The 20,269-nt window shown below is 48.0% G+C and overlaps 2 protein-coding genes across 5 annotated transcripts; one reads left to right on the top strand and one right to left on the bottom strand.

The window, feature by feature from the left end:
- Nucleotides 1–800: 800 nt before the first annotated feature.
- Nucleotides 801–6,173, bottom strand: LOC126507367 (CXXC-type zinc finger protein 1). Of its 2 annotated transcripts, none has more exons than XM_050151707.1 (15): nt 5,830–6,173; nt 5,021–5,139; nt 4,820–4,920; nt 4,286–4,521; nt 4,021–4,197; nt 3,634–3,660; nt 3,311–3,556; nt 3,060–3,179; nt 2,740–2,924; nt 2,273–2,480; nt 2,088–2,198; nt 1,922–1,971; nt 1,678–1,774; nt 1,322–1,474; nt 801–1,239 (listed from the first exon to the last, which is right to left on the bottom strand). In XM_050151707.1, exons 1-15 carry the CDS (start codon nt 5,830–5,832, stop codon nt 1,093–1,095), a joined length of 1,980 nt encoding a protein of 659 aa, XP_050007664.1. In that variant the 5' UTR covers nt 5,833–6,173; the 3' UTR covers nt 801–1,092. The 2 variants fall into 2 exon arrangements, with proteins under 2 accessions (XP_050007664.1, XP_050007665.1); XM_050151708.1 differs by having other exon boundaries at nt 3,072–3,179.
- Nucleotides 6,174–6,379: 206 nt separating this feature from the next.
- On the top strand, nt 6,380–19,905 carry Ska1 (spindle and kinetochore associated complex subunit 1). Of its 3 annotated transcripts, none has more exons than XM_050151737.1 (7): nt 6,380–6,834; nt 10,053–10,148; nt 13,361–13,485; nt 14,962–15,059; nt 17,724–17,861; nt 18,951–19,120; nt 19,609–19,905. In XM_050151737.1, the coding sequence occupies exons 2-7, from the start codon at nt 10,064–10,066 to the stop codon at nt 19,755–19,757; spliced, it is 765 nt and encodes a 254-aa protein (XP_050007694.1). In that variant the 5' UTR covers nt 6,380–6,834; nt 10,053–10,063; the 3' UTR covers nt 19,758–19,905. The 3 variants fall into 3 exon arrangements, with proteins under 3 accessions (XP_050007694.1, XP_050007695.1, XP_050007693.1); XM_050151738.1 differs by lacking the exon at nt 6,380–6,834 and adding an exon at nt 7,372–7,467; XM_050151736.1 differs by lacking the exon at nt 6,380–6,834 and adding an exon at nt 9,348–9,531.
- The last annotated feature ends 364 nt before the right edge of the window (nt 19,906–20,269 follow it).

The following is a 20,269-nucleotide window of genomic DNA, read 5'->3' as shown; positions in this document are numbered from 1 at the left end:
GAGGAGCTTTGCTCCTCCATTAACCAGTGGATGCCACCAAAACCAATTGTCCCCATAGCTAACTTAGGGAACATTTTACTTTAGTTGACTCCCTTCTCCAGCTAACCACATCCGGCTTAGAACATTCTAATTTAGCCATGCCTGTACTTTTAGGGAGTCCATTGTTTTAATCAACTAAAGCATTTGAATCTTTTAACAGAAACTGTTGAAACTTCTGCCATGGCCTGTCCCTGGTATATTGTAACTGTAGTTCAGGCTTTGTAAGCCGGATCCCATTTCTTTCTGGGGTTGAAAAGTCTTTTTGGTATGAGCATGTTACAAATGCCTACAAATAAAGGACTCTTGTTGAATGGCATCTTCTGTGTCTCTTTTGGGCAGTACAGATTGGGTAGGGCTCTTGGTGAAGACACATCCCCCTAGTCTTTGAGAGAAGGCGACCTGAGTGCATGATCTCTGGTCTAAAGACAGTATGTCCTGGCCCAAAGGTGGTCCGGGTCTATCTGTCTCTCACACACACACACATGTTCAGGTCCATCCATACACACACACATACACACACACACACACACACACACACACACACACACACACACACACACACGCTCACATTTAGAGCTGAAAGGATACCACTATACCATGATACAGGCCTGAGTACAGTCTAAGGGAGCACACGGTGAGTCCACTGAATATCCCAGCCCGCACATTTCCAGGTCCCTCCTGAGTACAGTTATGCCACCTCTATCTCGTCCAGGGGTCGGGACCACAACTGAAAATAGAAGAATGGAGACTATCAAGAGATATCCCTGTTGGTTGTTCAAAATTTTATTAACAAAACCGGTTTGTTTAGGGGATGGGAATAGGCAAAGGTGAGTAAACTACGGTCTCACCCCAGCACTGAATATGGAGAGGGACAGACAGACAAGGGACATCAGAGGCCCTTTAATAAGGGCAAATGGAAGCTGGAAAGAGATGGGCACAGGACAAAACTAAGGAGTGGTGGAATAACAGATGAATGGAGGAACAGAAAGCTGGCGATGCAGGGCCACTCCCCTAATTGGAAGGCAGGGTTGACGGGCTCCGGGCTGGTGAAACTCAGCGATCAGCACTAGATCGAAGGTCGGTAGTGAGTGGGTCATGTTGGATTGTTTGGTGCAGCATCAAGGCAAGTAATCCTGCTCGGTTCGTCATGGCTGTGCGAACATTCCGTTCCTGCTCAAACAGCTCGTCCAGCTTGTACCACTGCCAAGGAAGTGGAAGGAAGCTTGAGAAGCAGCCCCTGGAGCCCAGGCCGACTGAGGTCACACCCAGTATGAAAACCTACCACCCGAACACGCTCCAAGTCCACTTCTGCACGCCGAAGCTTCTCCCAGCAATAATGGCGATTGCATTGGCGCTTGGGCAGGCGGCAGAAGTCACCTGTGAGCTCAAAGACATCACGTACAAGTGGACACCCACAGACCTCATCAGCTGGCACCTGCAGGGACACCAAGGGCAGACGTGAGAGGAGGGATGGAGAATCTGGAGAGTGAAAAGGAGGCAAAAGGGGAGGAACTGGAGATGATTGACAAGAAAGGGAGGAAATAGAAGCTGACAGGAAAAAAGAACAAACGGCTGTGAGACACAAGGTAGGGCATGGCAGGGCAGGGTAGGACGCAGGTAATTGAAGGAAAACCTTACTTTGGGGTCCCGTGAGTGCTCAGGACATAGCACCTGGAGCCGCTTACAGTACGTTTTGCTCTGGGGATTGTAGACATCACAGAAGAGTCGGGTAGCCCTGGCAGAGGTTAACAGGAAGGTAGCCGTGAGTAACTCCTTAACCACTTCAAAGGCCCATACCCATTTCCAGCCCCAATTCCACGCATTATCCCATTTCTAACCCCAGCCGTAACTACCCTTAACTCCACATGGTACCCTTACTCACCCTTCAATGCGTGTGGGGTACATGGACCCAAAGGACGTCTGGCTTTCATACTGGAAAGATGAGCCCAAATAAAAGGACTTTGGGTGTCTTCTCAAGATACCACCCAGGCAACAAATCTATGGGCCGTGTAGGCCCACGAACACCCCCATACCATCCACTCCCTGACCTTGGCATAGCAACGCTCCATGTGGCGCAAGGCAACACGTGGGTTGATGGGATGCCCACAGGAGACGCAGAAGATCTGCAGGTCTGTGTCGTCGCTATCATTCTCGTTGTTCTGTAAGGGACGAGAGGAATGATGAGGCCAGGCAGGACAAGGTCCCGCGTCCTGCCAAGCTGTACGTTCTTTACCTCCTCGTCCTCACGCACAGCCTGCTGCTTAGCTCGAAGAATGATGGCCTCAAGCTCGTGGAACCTGCGCTCCATCTCCTGGAGACGGGTGCGGGCACTCTGCTGCTCACGGCGGATGCGTTCAAGAAGCTTCTTGCCATGCTCTTCGGCAATGCAGGGGCTTTGCTGCCACTGCTGGATGCGCTGGGGGAGGATCTCATAGATGCGGCTACAGGAGGCAATGAAGTACAGGCAGAGAAGCACCAAAAGCAGTAAGTGGGGTGATGGGACAGCGAACAAACAAACAGACAACACAGAGGTGCAAGGAACGAGAGACTGAATGGTAGGGGAGAGGCCGATGGGGACTGAGTAGCAGGTTAACGTGACCAGATGGGGGTTTGACTGAACTGTAGATATTTGGGACAGAAATCTCTGGTCATGCCTACTCTTCACTTCCTGACTCCCTTCAGGGCCCAGGAAAGACTCACTTGGCTGCCAGCTTCATGCCACAGTCATCTGAACAATACTTGGAACTAGGCTGGGCAGCACGCACACAGCCAGGCCCCAGGCACTGCGGTAGTGATGTAGGGTCCTTGGCATCAGCCCTTTCTGGGTGTTTCCATTTGTCTTTATGCTTCTGCTTCTGTCGATGCCGTTTATATCTCTCCTCCTTCTAAGAGGCAAGACGTGTCATGTCAAGGTGCTTCGGAGGTCAGCCTCAGGCCTTGTCTGCCGCTGTACTCCAGCTTTCTGGCTCTTTCCCCGGCTCCCTCCCTGCCCCATCTTCTCCCGTGCACACCCGGTTTACCCTCTCCATCACCTTCTTTTCAGACTTCTTCTCGCGACGTTTCACGTGCTTCACTTTGACTGCCCGTTTCCTCAGGGCAGGGTCCATGAAGGGGGACTCTTCTGTGTCACTCATCCAGGGCTGCAAGCAGGGCGTGCTCTGACCACCTGACCAACTCATGACACCACCACCCATTTCCCCAAGCAGCCTTGTGTGCCCTCTGCCTCCTCTTTCCACTTCCTCCCCCACAACAGGACGCTGCTGCTACTCACTAGGCCGTGGTCATCAAAGGCCCCCGCGCAGAAGTCCTGGTAGAGATCAGGGTCCAGTGCCAGGTCCTCATCTGAAAGGGGCTCCGGTGTGGCTGTAGCCTCTGGTAGCTCCTTAACCACCGATGACAACACTGTCCCCTCATCTTCACGGATGCGCCCCAGCTTCTGCGACGGCTGCGGCTGCTGTTGAGTGGGTGGTGGCCGGCGGGGCCTTGGCAGGGCCTCTGAGGGCGTCACCGGCGAGAGCTGCGGGGCAGAATCTCAGGACTGGCCCTGACCGCCCTGCCCGCATGCCCTGCCCCGCCCTGGGGGGCTGGACTCACCGAGGAAGGGAAGTACTTGTACGATTCCTGTGCGCAGGAGGAAGGCCTAGGTCAGCCCCAGGAAAATGGAGGGTCACCCTGTCCTAGCCCCAGCTATTCATCCTGGCCTGGTCTCACCAAATGCAGTTTTAGCCCTCCCCTCACCACAAAGATACGCTCAGGCCTACCTGTTGTGCCCTGCCATGCCTGACCACCTAAAAATATACGGGCCTGTCAGCTACTTAGGTCATCTGTCATCCACCTGAACATGCTGGGCCCCTCCCACTCGTCTGGACACAATCAGGCTCCATCCCACCTACACTTGCTCATTTGTAGCTAATGCAGCCCTACTTGGGCCTCCCAGCCACGCTCTCCCACAGCATCCTGCCCAGCTCTGTCCATGCTCACCCGTGCCCGCAGCTGACACTGACGAAGCCGGCACTTCTGCCGGATCTTGTTGGGGCCCCCAAACTTCTTCATGTCACGGCAGAAGTCGCAGTGGCCACAGTCCTCGGTGCGCCGGCATGCCTCACAGTCACCACACATTCGGGCTGACCGTTTGATCTGCTGCTGCTGCTGGTGATGCTAGGAGACAATGCCCAGGGTAGAGATCAGGACCCGGAACGGGGCCCAAAGGAGAGCTTCACCCACCCCAACCACTGCAGCCACTTACCTGGCTAGGTGTGGCCACCAAGGGCTGTGGAGAAGATTTGTGGGGCGAAGCAGAGCCCCGAGCAAGCATGGTCCCAACCCCTGTCCCTGACCCTGCCCGGCGCTGCAGGTCTGGATCTGAAGCAGGCCTCTTGCGCCCTCCTCCCTCATCCCGGGGCTCACTGCCGTCCCGCTCACTGCCATCCCGCTCCCGGGACTTTTTGTGCCGATAACGAATCTCCAACTTCGGGTCCTTCTCTGTGTGGCAAAGAGTGAGATCAAAGTGGCTTTGCAGGAGGGATCTGAAGGATCCCAGAACCTCTTTCTTCTCTGCTCCCACCCCACCTACTTGTCTGGCTCATGCTATAGGAGAGAGCTGCCCCTTCCTTTAGGATCCTCCATTATTGCTCGCATTGGAGCTGGCATTCCAATCCACTAGAGAGCAACGCAACCACTGTCCCCAGAGGACACCATGCCTACCCACGATCCCTCCCGTTCTGGCTCTTCTTCATCTCTTGGAACCTACATGCCTCCCCTGCCCACGCCCAGGCCTCACCTCGGCAATCCCGACAGTACCATTCGCGGATGGCCTTGGCCATCTTCTCAGTGATCCGGATGCAGTCCCCATGGAACCACTCATTGCAGTTATCACAGCCACTGCATGTAACGGAGCAAGTGGTAGAGACGTGAGGGGTGTGCTTCCTCAGTGTCCCCCAACCCTGCCGGGCATCGGCCCACCCGCCGCTCCCTCGCTCACATCATGAAGCAGTTGATGTCCGGTTTGCGGCAGATGCAGTAGATGGGAGCGTTCTCCCCATTCTCAGACTTGCTGTCCTCCCCAGCATCTGGGGGCTCCAGGTCGGAACCATCTCCTTCCTGTGAGACCCACCCCCCAACGATGACTCCTTAATCCCCCCCCCCTTACAACTCCACCACGGCTCCCCACAAATTCCCACACCGGGTCTTTGGTCTTCCTTCCCCTCGCGGCTTCCCCTCATAGCTCGCCCACCCCTCATCACTCAACCCTGGGCCTCACGACTTTGCTTAGTTCTCTCCAGCACTCTGCTCCAGCCCTCCCATCGCGCACCCCGCTGACGAGCAGCATCCTGTCTGTCACTCTCACCGTTCATCACAGACACTTATCACATTGTCCCCTTCGAGAGTTCTATCCGGGTACCACTTAATTTATTCTGCCGTCGCCCCAAACAGGCTTCCCACAAGTCGCTACAACTTAGCTCCTGGACCCCACCCCCGCCTGACGGTTCTCCAGAGAAATACTCATGGCCAAGTGCTTATCTCTCTGGCCAAGGAACCTCACGAGAAGGTTTCCCACAAAGCTGCCATCTGGAGGAGTCTCTGCTCAAGTTCAACTATGGACCCCCCACAACGGTTCATCTCATCCCGGAACCCGCAGCCGCTTCGTCCCAAACCCCACGGCACACCTTCGCCCGTTGGCCCCCAGACTCGGCACACAGCTCCCCAGCAGCCCCGGGCGCCTGCCACCAGGCAGCCGCCGCCACCCCCAGCGACCTCCGCCTGGGATCCGCGTCCCGACCGGGGACTCACCATCTCTGCGCTCCCGGCGTACCCGCTCCGGACCCCGGGCAGCGACCCGCGGATCCGAGCGAGCCCCCGGACAGCGTCCGCGGCGGTGGCAGAGGCGCCCACAACCACTTCCGCTCCCGGGCCCGCCTCCGCGGCACCGCACTCTGGTTCCTCACGCCCGGGACGACCGCTGAGCAGGGAACAAATAGGGTCGCGCACCTAGATCCGCCGCTGTCGCCCAGGCGCCGCCATCTTAACCATCGAGTCCGTAAGGTCTCGGCCACCGTACGTTCCGGGAGCGATGGCTGCGCCTAGAATGCGGCGCCTCCGAGCGCGCCGCCACCTTGTCAGTCGAGTCCGTACGGTGGCCGCCAGAGGGCAATATGGCCGCGCTTGCTTCGTTTTTGCGACGCACACGTCGTCAGCTATTTGTGCCTCCGCAGGCGGACTCCGCGCGTTCCTAGGCAACAGGCGGTAGCTTCCGGATCACGCCTGCCAAAGGGCGTGGCCATCTTGATCGTTGACTTCCGTACACGCCTGCTGCCGCAGACTGGATGATCCTATCACTGCCTAGATCTGTCTCATTCATTCCTCCATCCAATCATTTTACCCTTCGATGTTTATCAATGGAATGCCAGGGCTCCACCCAGACCTCCACAGAAGAAATAAGAGTCCTGTCGTAGCTGCCCAGTTGTTTATCCACCTTTTACCCGTTTTCCCTCATGTTTTTCATTCAGATCTGAAGGAAAATATCCTTTTTATTTTATTTTTATTTTATTTTACTTACTTTTGAGACAGGGTCTATCTAATACTGGCAGTTCTTCAACTCGCTGTGTAGACCCGGCTGGCCTCGAACTCAAAAATAACCACCTGCCGTTGTCTCTCAGGTGCTGGGATTAAAGTCATGCACCATCACACCCAGATAGCAAGAAGCACAACTACAGAGGCCAAAAGCAAGGTTAGTCCATTCACGGACTTTGCCAGCCACATCCTGGAACCACTCACTTTGCCTTTGTTTCTGTTTTGGTAAGTATTGCCTACCATAGGCAAGCTGGGTTCCAAGGCCTGAATGGTGCTTTTGCCTTGGTGTCAGTTGTACTAAGGTTGGGGGCTTGTTACACCCCCGGAGTTCTAGAATAAGAAGCATGTGCTGGGGTACTGAGAACGGTTTTGGCTTCACATTCCAGACAAGCAGCCTACCAACTGAACTGTGTCCCCAGCTCCTCTGTATCTTTTCTGTTAAACATTTGGAACTAGATAAAACTAGAGGAAAACTATAACTTCCCATCAGATCTGGACTACGTTGGTTGTTGGGCAAATTCAGGTCCTCTGAAATTCGACTCTTACCGGCTAGTTAATTTTAATTTTGAACTAGCTATGAAACTATTAGAGACTCTCCTTCTCGCTTATCATATGATGTGGGAGTGTCATATATCAATCTGTTGATTTCATTGGTTAAGTAAAAAAGAAACTGCTTGGCCCTGATAGGTTAAAACATAGGTGGGAGGAGAAAACAGAACAGGATGCTGGGAGGAAGAGGAAGTGAGCTCAGAGACTCGACAGCTCTGCTCTTTGGAGCAGAGACGCCATCCTCTGCTCTTGGAAGCAGACACGCGATGAAGCTCTGACCCAGGATGGACGTAGGCTAGAATATTCCCCGTAAGTGCACACAGATGATTAGAAATGGGCTAAATTAATATGTGAGAATTAGCCTAGAAGAGGCTAGATAGAAATGGGCCAAGCAGTGTTTAAATGAATACAGTTTGTGTGTTGTTATTTCGGGCATAAGCTAGCAGGCGGCCGGGGTGCTGGGGACGCAGCCCCGCCGCTCCTATTACAACAATCTTTCAAGAGTTTGAGTAGTAACTAACTAACTCTATTTTCTTGCTGGTGTCTCCAAAAGAAAGTGTCCTTCTGATCTGCCGAACAAAAAAGTCATGCCTCTACCAATCCTTCCCTACTACTTCCTGTGTTTATCTCATGGATGCCCTCTGATGCTCTACGATTACTTTCTGCCAACTAGTTACTAACTCAGCCTCCTGACCCAATGTTAGTTTTATTTAATTAACACATGCAAAATCAGAGTTCATGGTGTGACTGAATATCCTCAACAATGCTGTGCAGCTGGGTCTTAGAGAGGCATTTTCTCAATTAAGTTCCCTTCTTTCAGATGACTACACCTTGTGTCAAGTTATCATAAAACTTCCCAGGACACCCTAGGTCTCAGGGATCTTATTTATTCGATAACTGATGTTTCCTCATTCCTCCTTAAAGGGAATTCTGTCACAGGCCAAAGGATATCTACTACCCATAACCTGGCTTGGCTGGGTCAGGAAGAGACCCAGCAGGCTCAGCTCAGGGACCCTGATCTACCCAAGACAGGAAAAATCTCCTGAGAGGAGGAACCTGCCCTTAAGTTATTAGAGACACTATAAAACCCACTTGTTTACCCCCTTCTGGGCTGCTGTTCTCTCTGCTTCACAGGAATATCTGTCAGATATGCTAGGCTTGTAGGCCAGAGTTGCATGCCCCAACATTACAGAGTAACTTTGGGTGACTGTCCAGCCAGCCTGATGTCCCTGTTCTCCTGACTCCCACATCGTACAAGTTTGTCTGTTGGATAGTATATTCACATGTCCCTTAGGATCTGTTTTTCTTTTTTTTTTATTCCTGCTCCTCAAATTTAATAATTGTCATCGCTGTTTTCAAGATCCCCGATCCTTTCTTCAAGCTGCAGCTTCCAGGAAAATACCTTAAAGGTGCTTGAGGCGAGTCTCTTACCCTCTTTCCCATTGCTTGGGAAAAGGCTTGACGACAGGCAAGGTTGTCTTGCAAGGCTGTCAAGAACTTGGGCATTTGATGACTGTGGCGCTAGTATCCCGGCCCTGGAACGCTTTCTCCCTTTTCTCAGCAGGGAAGATGAAACTTTTAAAATATGAAGTAGCACATTTCCTTATGCCGTTTCATGTATGCTTACTGGGTTTTCATTGAGCCTTCTCTCTCTCTCCCCACCCGCGCCTCAATCCTTTTCACTTTCATATCATAAACGTTTGCAATTTTTAAAATGGCGTTTGTATTCCCCTTTATAGAGTAGCTAATCCCCATAAAGGGAGAATCTTGAAGTTCACCAATCTGGCTGCTTTTTGGAATCGTACGGGAGTATTTTAAAAACATGCTCTAAGTGCCTGAACTCAGAATTTCCGTACGGTCACTGCTGTTTGTAGAAGCGTCCCTTAACGAACTCTGCCGCAGATTTCCGAGACCCACTGAGTTACTCATTCTATAGCAAGCGCTAGGCAGCTGGCGGTGCTGTCGTGGAGGGTGATGAATAAATTCACCTGTGAGCGCCGGGGCTCAAAAAGGGACCTTTCCGCGCTAGAAGTGAGCCAATCCAATCCCAGCTCCGCCTCCGGGCCCCTCCTCCTTCCCCGACCTCGCCCGGGCTCCGCCTCTTGATCCCGCCTCCAGGCCCCGCCCAGACACTGAGGTGTTGGGCGGAAACTCGTTTGCCAACAGAGTCTGCGCAGTTGAGGAACGCGCTTGCGCGCTTGCGGGGCGCCAAGGCTGCCGGGCAGTTTGAATTTTAGTTCTGTAAGCAACGTTTAGTGTTCGGCGTTTTGGCAGTAGTCCGGTGCATTCACGCCCCAGCCGCAGCGAAGCGTCTTTGCTCCCAGATCCCGCGAGGTCCCTGTCCCCGAAGCCGCCGGAGGCATCGCTTAGCAGGTGGGGGTACCGGGCGGCGCAGAGAGAAGGCTTCCCGCTTCTCCGACTTCGGTTTCCAGCCAGGCTCGGCCATCCGGGATCTGCGCAAAATCGTATACGTTATGAGATCTCTTTTACGATTTTGTGCTTGGTAACTGCCTTGCACGGTTCTCCAACATAAACTTGACGATGTCATGTCGTGATGTCCAAAGACTGGAAATGCCTGCGCAGACCGGCATCTTTTTACCTATCCTTACAAGGACTTTTCGCTCCATCTTACACCCAAAATATGAGACCTCGCCTCCCCGAAAATGATGGCAGCTCTGGTTTAATGTGTCTAGATAACCAGCAGGAGCCTTCAAGACATGTTACCGTTGTGTGTTTGTTAGACGCTGAATGTTTGTAGAATTGAGAAAAAAAAAAGCCCTCAAATTGTGTTCTTTCAAAGCAATGTTGTTTACTATTTTTAGGCTTTGAAAGTGAACGGAAATTTGGCTTTACATAACTTTCTTTTAAAAAGCGTTTCTGTATGTTTTATTCAGCTGCTTGGAGGATGGCCTCAGATCTAGAACAGCTATGCTCTTACGTTAATGAGAAGATTGACAATATTAAGAAAATTCTGTCGATAAGAAATCTCGGTAAGCAAAATCAACTCACTGCTTTGGGGAACACACAGTGCATCTTGATTATTGTCCTCTCATGAGTGTCTCCTAGTAAGGTAATTTTAGATTTCCAATAGTGATTTTTCAAATCGCTCCAGTGTCATTGTTTCAAATAATGCAGAGGCGATGTTAAGTAATGGGGAATATTTAACTTTACTAACGTTTTCCTTAAATATAGGTCCAATAATAAGATCTGAAGCATCTTTGGTTCTAGAGCTGAAAGGACCTACCTACTACCCCGAGAGAGACAAAAACAAAACAAACCAACAAACCAAATTTGTGCTCTGTCTTCTGGAAAAACTGTGGAGCTTTTGCTGTAGTTTGTGATGTGTATAGTTTAAGGTTTTACTTTTCTTTGAAATAATGAAATTCTGTTGAATATCCCTCCTAGATATTTGGTGTTTTCAGTACTTATTTGAGAACATCTAACAAAGGAACCAGTTTATTTTGTGGTTCATGGTTCACATTCTATAGAAAGTTAAATCAAAAACATCTGAACTCAACATAGCAAGTCCTCACATTTTATACTCAAGGAGACCAAGACTCAGAAGATGCCCAAGACATCTATCTTCTGAACACCCCGGGGAGGGGGAATGATGGTTCTCAGTCTGAATTCCCACTGTATGCCTTTCCACCCGTATAACCTCTTTTCCACGTTTATTGAAAAAAAAAAATTGGTCGTCATTGCAGCACACACCTTTGATTCCAACACTTGGGAGTCAGAGACAAGTGCAGGTGACCTCTGTGAATTTGAGGCCAGCTTGGTCTACTGAGTGAGCTTCAGGACAGCCAGAACTACGTAGTGAAACATTGCTCAAAAAGAAAAGAAAGAAATTGGATTTTTAATGGTTAGCTTTCGTTAGGTTCTCTTTATGAGGGCTGGATTATGATTGGATAAACATAATTTGGGGGTCTATAAAGTTGGATTCAAGCAACCCCACCAAAGTCTGGCAGGAGTAGGGGAGTCTGCTAGACCATTGTCATTAGTAAATGAGAAGAATATTTGTTTCCACCGCCTGTTTAATAAAGTCTAGTAGCTCCTCCCACTGACTGCCATAGCTTACCAGATACCTAACAAGTATGAACTTGCTGAGCTGCTTGTGTTACTAAAGTGTAAATGTCTAATTTTTTTCCTTTGAGATAGTGGTGGTCAGGACAGATACTGTATCCAGCCAGTTAGTTCATCTTTCTAAAATTATTCTTGGTGCAAACATCAGTACCCTTTTAACATTAACTTATCAGACCCAGGTGGTCAATCACAGCCCTTGGGAGGCGGAGGCAGGCTGAGTTCAAGGCCAACCTTGTCTACTTGCCGAATTTCAGGACAGCCAAGGCTGTGTAGTGAGGCCTCGTCTCAAAAAAACAAAAAACCCTGAAATTAACTCGTTTTGGTGGTTATGAATTGAGTGCCAGATAGTGTCTGCCTTGCAAAGCTAGAATGGCGCTGGTCCTCACAGAGATTAGTAGTTGGCGTTTGACAAGAGTTTTGCTAATTCCCAGATGCAATGTTAAGTCTTCCTTGTCTTCTCATGTAGTTGTCTTTGCAGCAACCCCCGTAACAGTTGTTGCTCTCTTGGACTTCAGGCCAGGAGCATCCACTAGTTCCCTTTGTCTCCACACAATCTATAGATATGGATGGTAATGTTTCTCACTTCTTTGTGTTTCCTTGTCTGGTCGTTTGAAGCACATATAAAAATTCCTTCTTTTTTTTTATTTTTTTTTATTTTGTGATAGTGTCTCTCTATGCAGTCCTGGAACTCTGTAGACCAGGCTGGCCTTGAATTCACAGTCATCCTCCTGCCTCTGCCTCCGTTTTGCCTCCTGAGTGCGGGGAGTAAAAGAGTGCCCAATCCCATACCAGACTGGCCTTACAGCTTTTAAAGTTACCCTTAAAATAACATTTTGTCTTTGTTTGCAGGAGTTGCTTTTCTGCTTCCTCTGTGATCAAAACCAGGTTGTTAGTTAGGCTTGGCAGTAGATTACGTTACCTGCTGAGTAATCTTGCTTATTCTACATCACTTCCGAATTGTAGGGAAGAAGGAACTTCAGGTTTTCCAATCCCTTTCAAATCCGAGTCCAGAGAGAAGTGTAAACACCTGTTTATAAAAATGTCTTGTCTTTGTTTCTCCCAGGCACCCAGTCTGTGTTTTTTTTTTTTTTTGTTTCTATCTCTGATTGAAGGTTTTGAGTCCTGGGGATGGTGTGAATATGAATTCCAAACTTATATTACAAATTCCCGGAGACTCTGCCCCTTTATATAAATAAACACATTGAAAAGGCAGTATCACATGAGTTCATCTCCCTGTCACTTTTAAGTTTTTCGGGTTACACATTAATCATATGTCCTCTGAAGCAGGGTAACAGCCTCACTTGAGATATTTCATTTCTAACACCTGTGGTTTGAGGTCTCAAAGTCATTGGCTCTTATCCATAGTAAGGTCAAGGATGGGCGGTCATTGAGACCAAAAGCCTCCTCTCTAATGACTGGGATTATTGTCTCCTCTGCTCACACACCCTACTTGGTGTCTGTGAGTCCCACCTAATGTCAGCCCAAGAAGAATGACCTCTCCCTCGTGAATGCTTATATACAGGTGTTCATTATTTCCAGATGTTTATGTTATATTTAGCCGATTTGCCAGAAATAAAAGTAGCAGGAAGCATGTTGTACTTGCCTCTCTCGTCCTCCTCTTCCTTACTGCTTTGAAATGAAAGTTAAACAAGGTCTGGTGGTATACACCTGTAAGACCTGCATTGTACAAGCTGAGGCAGGAGGATTTAAATTCGAGGCCAGACTGGGTTACCGCATAGCAAGAACCTGTCATTTAACAACAAAACAAGACAGAGGAGGTTTAAAGTTACATCTATGAAGAGCTGGGCGGTGGTGGCGCACGCCTTTAATCCCAGCAGTTGGGAGGCAGAGGGCGGATCTCTGTGAGTTTGAGGCCAGCCTGGTCTACAAGAACTAGTTCCAGGACAGGCTCCAAAGCAACACAGAGAAACCCTGTCTTGACCCCCCCCCCCCCCCAAAAAAAAAAGTTATCTATGGAGACAGGTCTCAGGATGAAGAACTTATCCTTCCCAATGCAAATGTTTTTCTAAAGCATAGCTGTTGATCCCAAGTTTACTTGGTACTTGCCTGTTTTGGTTTTATATACACTTTGTTTTCCATTTTTCTTTCTTTATAACAGGCCAAGAACCTGCCTTGAAGACCACCTTAAGTAAAGTAGGAGATGAGATCATTACAATAAATGAACTTCTAAATAAATTTGAATTGGAAATTCAGTATCAAGAACAAACCAACAGGTCACTTAAGGTAATGCCTTCCTAACTGGAAAGCAGAAAGCATAGATACAAATTACTTAATCACCAGTTTTTTTGTTTGTTGTTGTTTTTGGTTTTGTTTGTTTGTTTGTTTGAGACAGGGTTTCCCTATAGCTTTGTAGACCAGGCTGCAGGCTGTCCTCGAACTCACAGAGATCTGCTTGTCTGCCTCTTGAGTGCTGGGATTAAAGATGTGCACCACCTCCGCCTGACCAGATCATTTTTAAGGATCCTTTGTTTGTAAAGTTCTTGGCTTTGTAAATTAGTCTATAAAGTAACATTTGTGTTCTCAGTATAAAGGGGTTTCAGAGTAGCAACTCTTTCTTTATGGCCAATAGCATAAACTTACTAAAAGGAAAGTTTCTGAAGAATATTTGTAGGTGGGTTTAATGTAGACAGATGATGCCCTACTAGAATGCTGAGCGGAGAAGACCTGCCCTGAGAGAGAAAGGTCCTTACCTTGGTACTCTGCCACGCTGGAAAACCACTTCACCTCTTGAGTTCTCAGCATCCTCATTTAAAGGATAAAGGGAGACTGGTTTTTAGCTGCTTTCCGATGTTTGTTTCTATAAAGTACAAGGTCTGCTCATTAAAGGAAAGCTTGCTGTAAGTGAGACTTCTCGCTGACTTCAGCCGTGCAGAGTGCTTGGTGCTGTCCTGATGAGGAAAAGAGCCGGTGCCCTCAGGGCTTCGTGCTGGCCCCACTGTAGTGCCCAGGGAGGGTGAGCCTGCAGCTTCACGGTCTGAGAAGACGCGTCAGCTCTAGGCATGGGCATACTTATGCTAATCCCCAGTCGAAAGTAAAAACGTGGCCGTGAGCATAATTAGTTCTTGGAAAGAAAATGCCATAGACTCAAAATGGAAAACAGTGTTGGTCTATCAGTGTCCACCTGTCCAGGAACATGCCGAGTGTATACTATATGTGTGTGTGTGTGTACAGTGTGTGTATATATATATTCTTACATACTATACACACACTTACACATACACACTGAAACACTCACACCAAATAAAAACCCTAAACTTAAAACTCAGAAACTAAAAGCATATGAACGCCCCCCATCTGGGTTGACCTTGGTCCCTCTGGTGCTGTTTCCTAGGCAGCACTGGGAACATGTGCTAACTCAGTAAGAGCAATTTGCTAGGTTCAGAAACATCAATATTTCATCTATTTCTTGGTTGCTTCCCAAGGTTAAAGTTACAGGTCTCCCCTCTCCCACCCCCCTTTCTTACCTGTGTTGGGATCCAGCCCAGGGCCTCGTACTGGGTAGGCAAGTGCACTAGCTACACCCGGCCCTTAAGCTCATCATTGTTATTTTGTTGTTCATCTGAGTTGCTGGATTTGTGCTTTCTCATTGCATTCTGTGTCTTCAGCCCTTACCAGGACTGAGTATCACAGTCTTCTGACTGTACACACATCACACACGTAGAGGAGGAAGTCTTGTTCACAGGTGTTTTTAACACTTAGGAGCTCTGTGACTCTCTTGAAGGCGATTTCAAAGCTGTGGAGCATCTCAGAGAACACATTCCTTCCTATCTGCCTCAGGTGACAGCCGCCGAGAACTTGTAAGTATATTCTGACTCTTGCTCTCTTGAGGTATTCGTGGAAACAAATGCCTCAGTCTTTTTCTGCCACGTACTTGAATATTTTGTCAGTGTTCATTCAGTTTCTTGTCTCTGGCAATAGAAACCATACTTCCCCTGTCTCCTCCAGTTCCCTCATTCTGCACCTCTGAGGAAAATGGCCCCTTTCCCAAGGCAAGGCTCCCTTGTACACTCTTCCACCTCCCTCCCCCATTCTTAGACTTTTAAGCTTTGACCAGAACGTTCTTTGCTGTGAGAGTAAGGTGATTGGCAGCATCACTATCTCCTTCCACCAGACACCAGTCTCGCCTCTACCAGGTGGACAGTGAAGGTCTCTGGACATCACCAAGGTTTTGACCTCTGTGTAGTATCTCCATTGACCCTTGTGAACCAGAAACCTCTGCCTTTAGGGTAAGCTAAGCTCAGGGAATCCTGAAAAACACCTGGTGAAGCCATCAGCTTTACACTGATTTTCCCAGAGGCCCTCGTGCCTGGCTTTTAGCTGCCACTGCCCTGGTCTTGAAGGTTGCGGGGAGACAAGTTGGTCCTCAGCTTCGTGTCTGTTCCTCACTCACCCAGCCTGTGTCTAGGTGCTGTGTCCCTGCTGCCCTGTGCATCCTCAGCTGTGGCTGCCTCCTTCCCCTCCTCCCTCCCATAAGTGGTGGCTCCTGTGTGCTTGCCTGACTCCAGCTGTCAGTGCTCTGAAACATCCGGGTCTGCTCTTGATGTCTAGTTCTGCTGTTCTGGTGGCCTGCTGGAAATCTGCTCTCTCTCAAACTTTGCGCATCCAAGGCTGAACTCAGTGATTCTTTTGTTACCCATGTATCCAACCCTTTGCTTTTTTGGCCTCAGCAGAGCCTGCTGTCTTCACTGTTTCTGTTCTCTTAGCTCCCAGCCGTCCAGTATGTCTTGGGTTTTTGTGTCTTTTCTTCCTTGTTCCTATTGCCTGGCTCTGAATAAGATCCTCTATCGTTTTTTTGTCTTTGTATGTAAGAGTTTCTGTGTCATGCCCGATCCCCATCTCTCCAAGCCTGACACCAAAATTGTGTTTCTAAAAGGTGCTGTCAGTGCATACAAACATCCCATGGCGTCTACAAGACCTAGTGCCAGGACAGGCTCCAAAGCTACAGAGGAATCCTGTCTCGAAAAACTAAAAAAAAAAAGCAAAAAACAAACATTCCATGGCTAATTTAATTTTTGAAGTGTATCATATATAGAAAAGTGCTTATAGTAGTATATGTAAAAATTGAAGAATAGTCGGTTTCCATGTATGTACGAGCTAAATTCAGAACAGTGTATTACCAATACCGCAAAACACTTCTGATGCAGACCCTCCCTCTGTAGAGGTAATGGCTGTTCTAGCCTTGAAAATGCTTAGGATTTCCCTGCAAGAAGAGAAGACTGCCTGGGAAAGTCATGAGTGAACATTAGGGAAAAGAGGCCTCGTGGTTATTTGTCGGGGATGTAGAGTGGACTGGACATTGGCTATCCAGAGAAATGTGGCCGGCACAACAGAGCTGTAGCCCAGCTTCTGCTATCCAGGTCAGGTCAAAGCAGTTTTGAAAGGTTGCAGATGTTTTCAGTGGATATGGTGAGCTGGGCCTGCAGGAGTCATCGACACATTCTTAGCACATGATCAGGAGGAAAAAGTCGAGGAAAGAGTCAGGTACAGGGACAAGTCAGCCAGTTCAACGGTGGAGGTCATGTTAGCATTCACCAAAGAATGCGCCATCACTGTTGGATTTATTGTAATTCCTACCATAATTCTACTACACAGCTAAGGTAGTATTTCAGATTTTATGGACAGCCCACAGCAACCAGTCATGCTTGCTACGCTCTGGGTCTGGTCCCCTGCTGTTGTCTTTCTGGGGCATTCCTTTTCTTGTTTCTGTGTTGGATCTACAGATTTCTGATCTGGTGTCTTTCTTGGAACATTTCGGCCATTGTGGGAGCAGCTGTCTCTTCCATCTTGGCAGTTGACCCCAGCCTATTTCTAGACTCCATTTACCAGAACGAGGCTGCAGTGGGTAGTGACTAGCAGTAGTACTAACAGAAGACACTGGGATGGACGGAAGATGCTGCTGCTTCCCGGTGCACAGCTAGGGAAGTGGGAGAGAAGCTGTTTGGAGATAGCGCAGCTTTACGTATGCTGACTCTGAGAAGCAAACGGGACTACTGGTGTGTATATTCTGTGCACGACATGTCTTGAGTATATAAATAAAAACAGTCATACTCTGAAGATTTAGGAATTTAAATTTCAAAATTCCTCCCGTAATTAAGATCTTCATAACCAAGGGGTAGGGTTAGGAAGAAAACATTGGTTATGAAATTATTTTTTTTTAATATTTATTTATTTATTATGTATACAATATTCTTTCTGCGTGTATGCCTGAAGGCCAGAAGAGGGCAGCAGACCTCATTACAGATGGTTGTGAGCCACCATGTGGTTGCTGGGAATTGAACTCAGGACCTTTGGAAGAGCAGGCAATGCTCCTAACCTCTGAGCCATCTCTCCAGCCCTGGTTATGAAATTATTAAACCAGGGTATGTCACACATTTGTAGTCCCCCCCCTCCAGATTTAAAAAAAGTGTTGTGTGCGGCTTGATTCTAACAATTACCTGTGTATGTTCATCTCTGCTCTGTAGGACTAACAGAGCTGATCCGGATCCTACAGAGCCAGTCAGCGCTGAGGAACCTGTCCCGGCAAAGAAGCCTCCCAAAGAACAGAGAGCAATTAAGGAAATGCAGTTTGTAACGACTGATGAATTCAGTGGTGTTCCTGCGTAAGTACTGAGCATAAGTTCTAATGTTCACGACTATTAATCAACATACATGATTGTTTAAGTCATAAAGCTTGATTGCATGAATTGTGACATGTAATGTTGAAACAGAAAGGCCAGGAAGTGTTTGCTTGTGACAGGGTCTTACTATGTATGTAGCCCTGGCTGGTTTAGAACACATTATATAGACCAAGCTGGCCTTGAACTCACGGAGATCTACCGCCTCTCCTCCTAAGCACTGAGGTTAAGGGCATGTGCCACTACACCATTGTGTTACTTTGTGGTTTGGTGCCTGCCGCTTTTCTAGCAGAAAGTCCAGCATTTTAGGACCATTCACTGTTTGCAGGAGTACTATCATGGGGGAGGGAGAAATGTAATTACATTACCATCTCAAAGGAAAAGCGTGAGTGACAATTTCTAAAGAATAACTGCATACATGGGAACACTCAGCCCTCTCCTGGGGGCTCAGGGAACCCTACTGAAGAGGAGGTAGAAAGAGTGTGAGAGCCAGAGGGGATGGAAGACACCAAGGAATCAAGGCCTCTAAATCAGCATGCTGACGCACGTTTGAACTCACAAACTGAGGCAGCACACACAGGGCCTGCATGGGTTGCACCAGGTCCTCTGTGTATAAATTGTCCAGTTTAGTGTTTTATGGGATCCCTGAGTGTGCGAACGAGTAGATCTCTTATTCTTTTTTTTTTTTTAAACACTTTTTTTTTTTAAATGATTTTATTTATTATGTATACAACAGTCTGCCTCCCTGTATGCCTGCAGGCCAGAAGAGGGCACCAGATCTCATTACAGATGGTTTTTTGAGCCACCATGTGGTTGCTGGGAATTGAACTCAGGACCTCTGGAAGAACAGTCAGTGTTCTTAACCGTTGAGCCACCTCTCCAGCCCCTAGATCTCTTATTCTTGTGCCTTTTCTTTTCCTTCTGTTTCTATCCAATTCCAATGTGCTAAGTTTTTGTTTTACCTTATTTTATTGTTTAAAAAAGTAGTAGGAGTAAATATTTAAATATATGATAAAGAAAATAGAAATATAAAATATAAAAAAGAATAATCATATACTTTTTTTTGAAAACCAGGTACATGAAATCCCGTTTGACATATTGTCAAATTAATGATGTTATTAAAGAAATTAATAAGGCAGTGGTTAGTAAATACAAGATTATGCATCAACCAAAAGCATCTATGACTTCCGTGAAGAGAAATCACTACCAAAGATTTATTAATGAAGAAACGAAGGACACAAAAGGTAAAGTGGGATCTATGAGGGAGGGCATGTTTGGAGGAGGACAAGCCTGGAATTCTAGGAAATGGTGCAGCTAGAGAGCTGTTGGTCCCCAGCCATGCTGACTCGTCACTGTGTGCTGGACAGCTCTTAGCTTTAGTCCTCTTTAGTCCTCTTGACCCAACCAGACTAGACAAAGAGTCCTCAGCTCATTCAAGGTTTTCTAGTTAAAGGATGGACTTGCTGTGGGTTCCTTTCTGTTTACCATCTCTGCAGAATGTCTCTGAAGTGAGCTGTTAAGACACACCAGCCCTGCCCTTGACCGCAGGGCTCCCCAGCAATGTCAGTTTGCTTCAGTCGCTGGGGCATTGTTTTAGCAGGAATGCCCTTTTCCGCTGTTTTTATTTGGATAGGGTCAGTAAGAAGGACTCAGCCGTTCACAAGGTGCTTCTATACAAACGTCTGTGAGAATGGGACTCGTGGAAGTTAGAACCTGGTGTTTCTCTTTCCAGGTCGTTATTTCTTCGTGGAAGCTGACCTAAAGGACTTCACGAATTTGAAAACCGACAAGAGGCTATACGCGATCCTGAACATCTTGCGGCATTGCCAGAGACTATCAGAGGTTCGAGGAGGAGGACTCACCCGCTATGTCCTAACCTGAGGCTTCTGCAGGCTCGGGACGGAATGGCAGTAGGGTATAGCGAATAGTCTTGACATTTCATGTGTAATGTCTTTAATGTCCATTTTCTGGTCTTGCTTCCTACGGAAACAAAAATTTATTTGAATAAAGCTTATGTATTTTCAAAGTCTACTGCCTGTAGGGATGGGGATAAAGCTGGGACTCACAGCAAGTGCATAAAGCCAAAGTCAGAACGATATATCTGATCTCATATGTGGAACCTAGGTTGAAATTACGTGTATGAAGTGCAGATCACGGCAGAAAGGAGATCTTGAGAAGTGAGGGGAGGGAGAAACAGAAGATAATGGGGTGGTGGGATAGGAGAGCAGAAGGGACGGTTATCTGGGAGCTGCCAAGGGGAGCGGGCAGCAAGCACAGGAAAGGGCCTGGGGGGGGGGAGGGCTTAGAATAAAGTATAATGTCACACAGGGTATGAAGATGTAGTCATGGGACTCATTTCTTCGTACACTAACTTAAAACTAAATTTAAAAAAC

The sequence above is a fragment of the Alexandromys fortis genome, unplaced genomic scaffold (assembly GCF_014885135.2).
Source record: "Alexandromys fortis isolate MF-2015 unplaced genomic scaffold, M_Fortis_MF-2015_v1.1 scaffold_71, whole genome shotgun sequence".
Classification (NCBI taxonomy): domain Eukaryota; kingdom Metazoa; phylum Chordata; class Mammalia; order Rodentia; family Cricetidae; genus Alexandromys; species Alexandromys fortis.
The sequence above is the reverse complement of the archived record's forward strand: the minus strand, read 5'-3'. Positions and strand labels throughout refer to the sequence as shown.

Excerpts from the sequence above, each read along its gene's own strand:
- LOC126507367 (XM_050151707.1), bottom strand. Across the intron at positions 2,925-3,059 it reads AAAAGAAGGTGATGGAGAGG|AAGGAGGAGAGATATAAACG; the intron begins GTAAACCGGGTG and ends CTTGCCTCTTAG. Across the intron at positions 2,199-2,272 it reads CTGTGCGTGAGGACGAGGAG|AACAACGAGAATGATAGCGA; the intron begins GTAAAGAACGTA and ends CGTCCCTTACAG.
- Ska1 (XM_050151737.1), top strand. The coding sequence starts at position 10,064 with ATGGCCTCAGATCTAGAACAGCTATGCTCTTACGTTAATGAGAAGATT. Across the intron at positions 17,862-18,950 it reads GAATTCAGTGGTGTTCCTGC|GTACATGAAATCCCGTTTGA; the intron begins GTAAGTACTGAG and ends TTTGAAAACCAG. Across the intron at positions 19,121-19,608 it reads AGAAACGAAGGACACAAAAG|GTCGTTATTTCTTCGTGGAA; the intron begins GTAAAGTGGGAT and ends TTCTCTTTCCAG.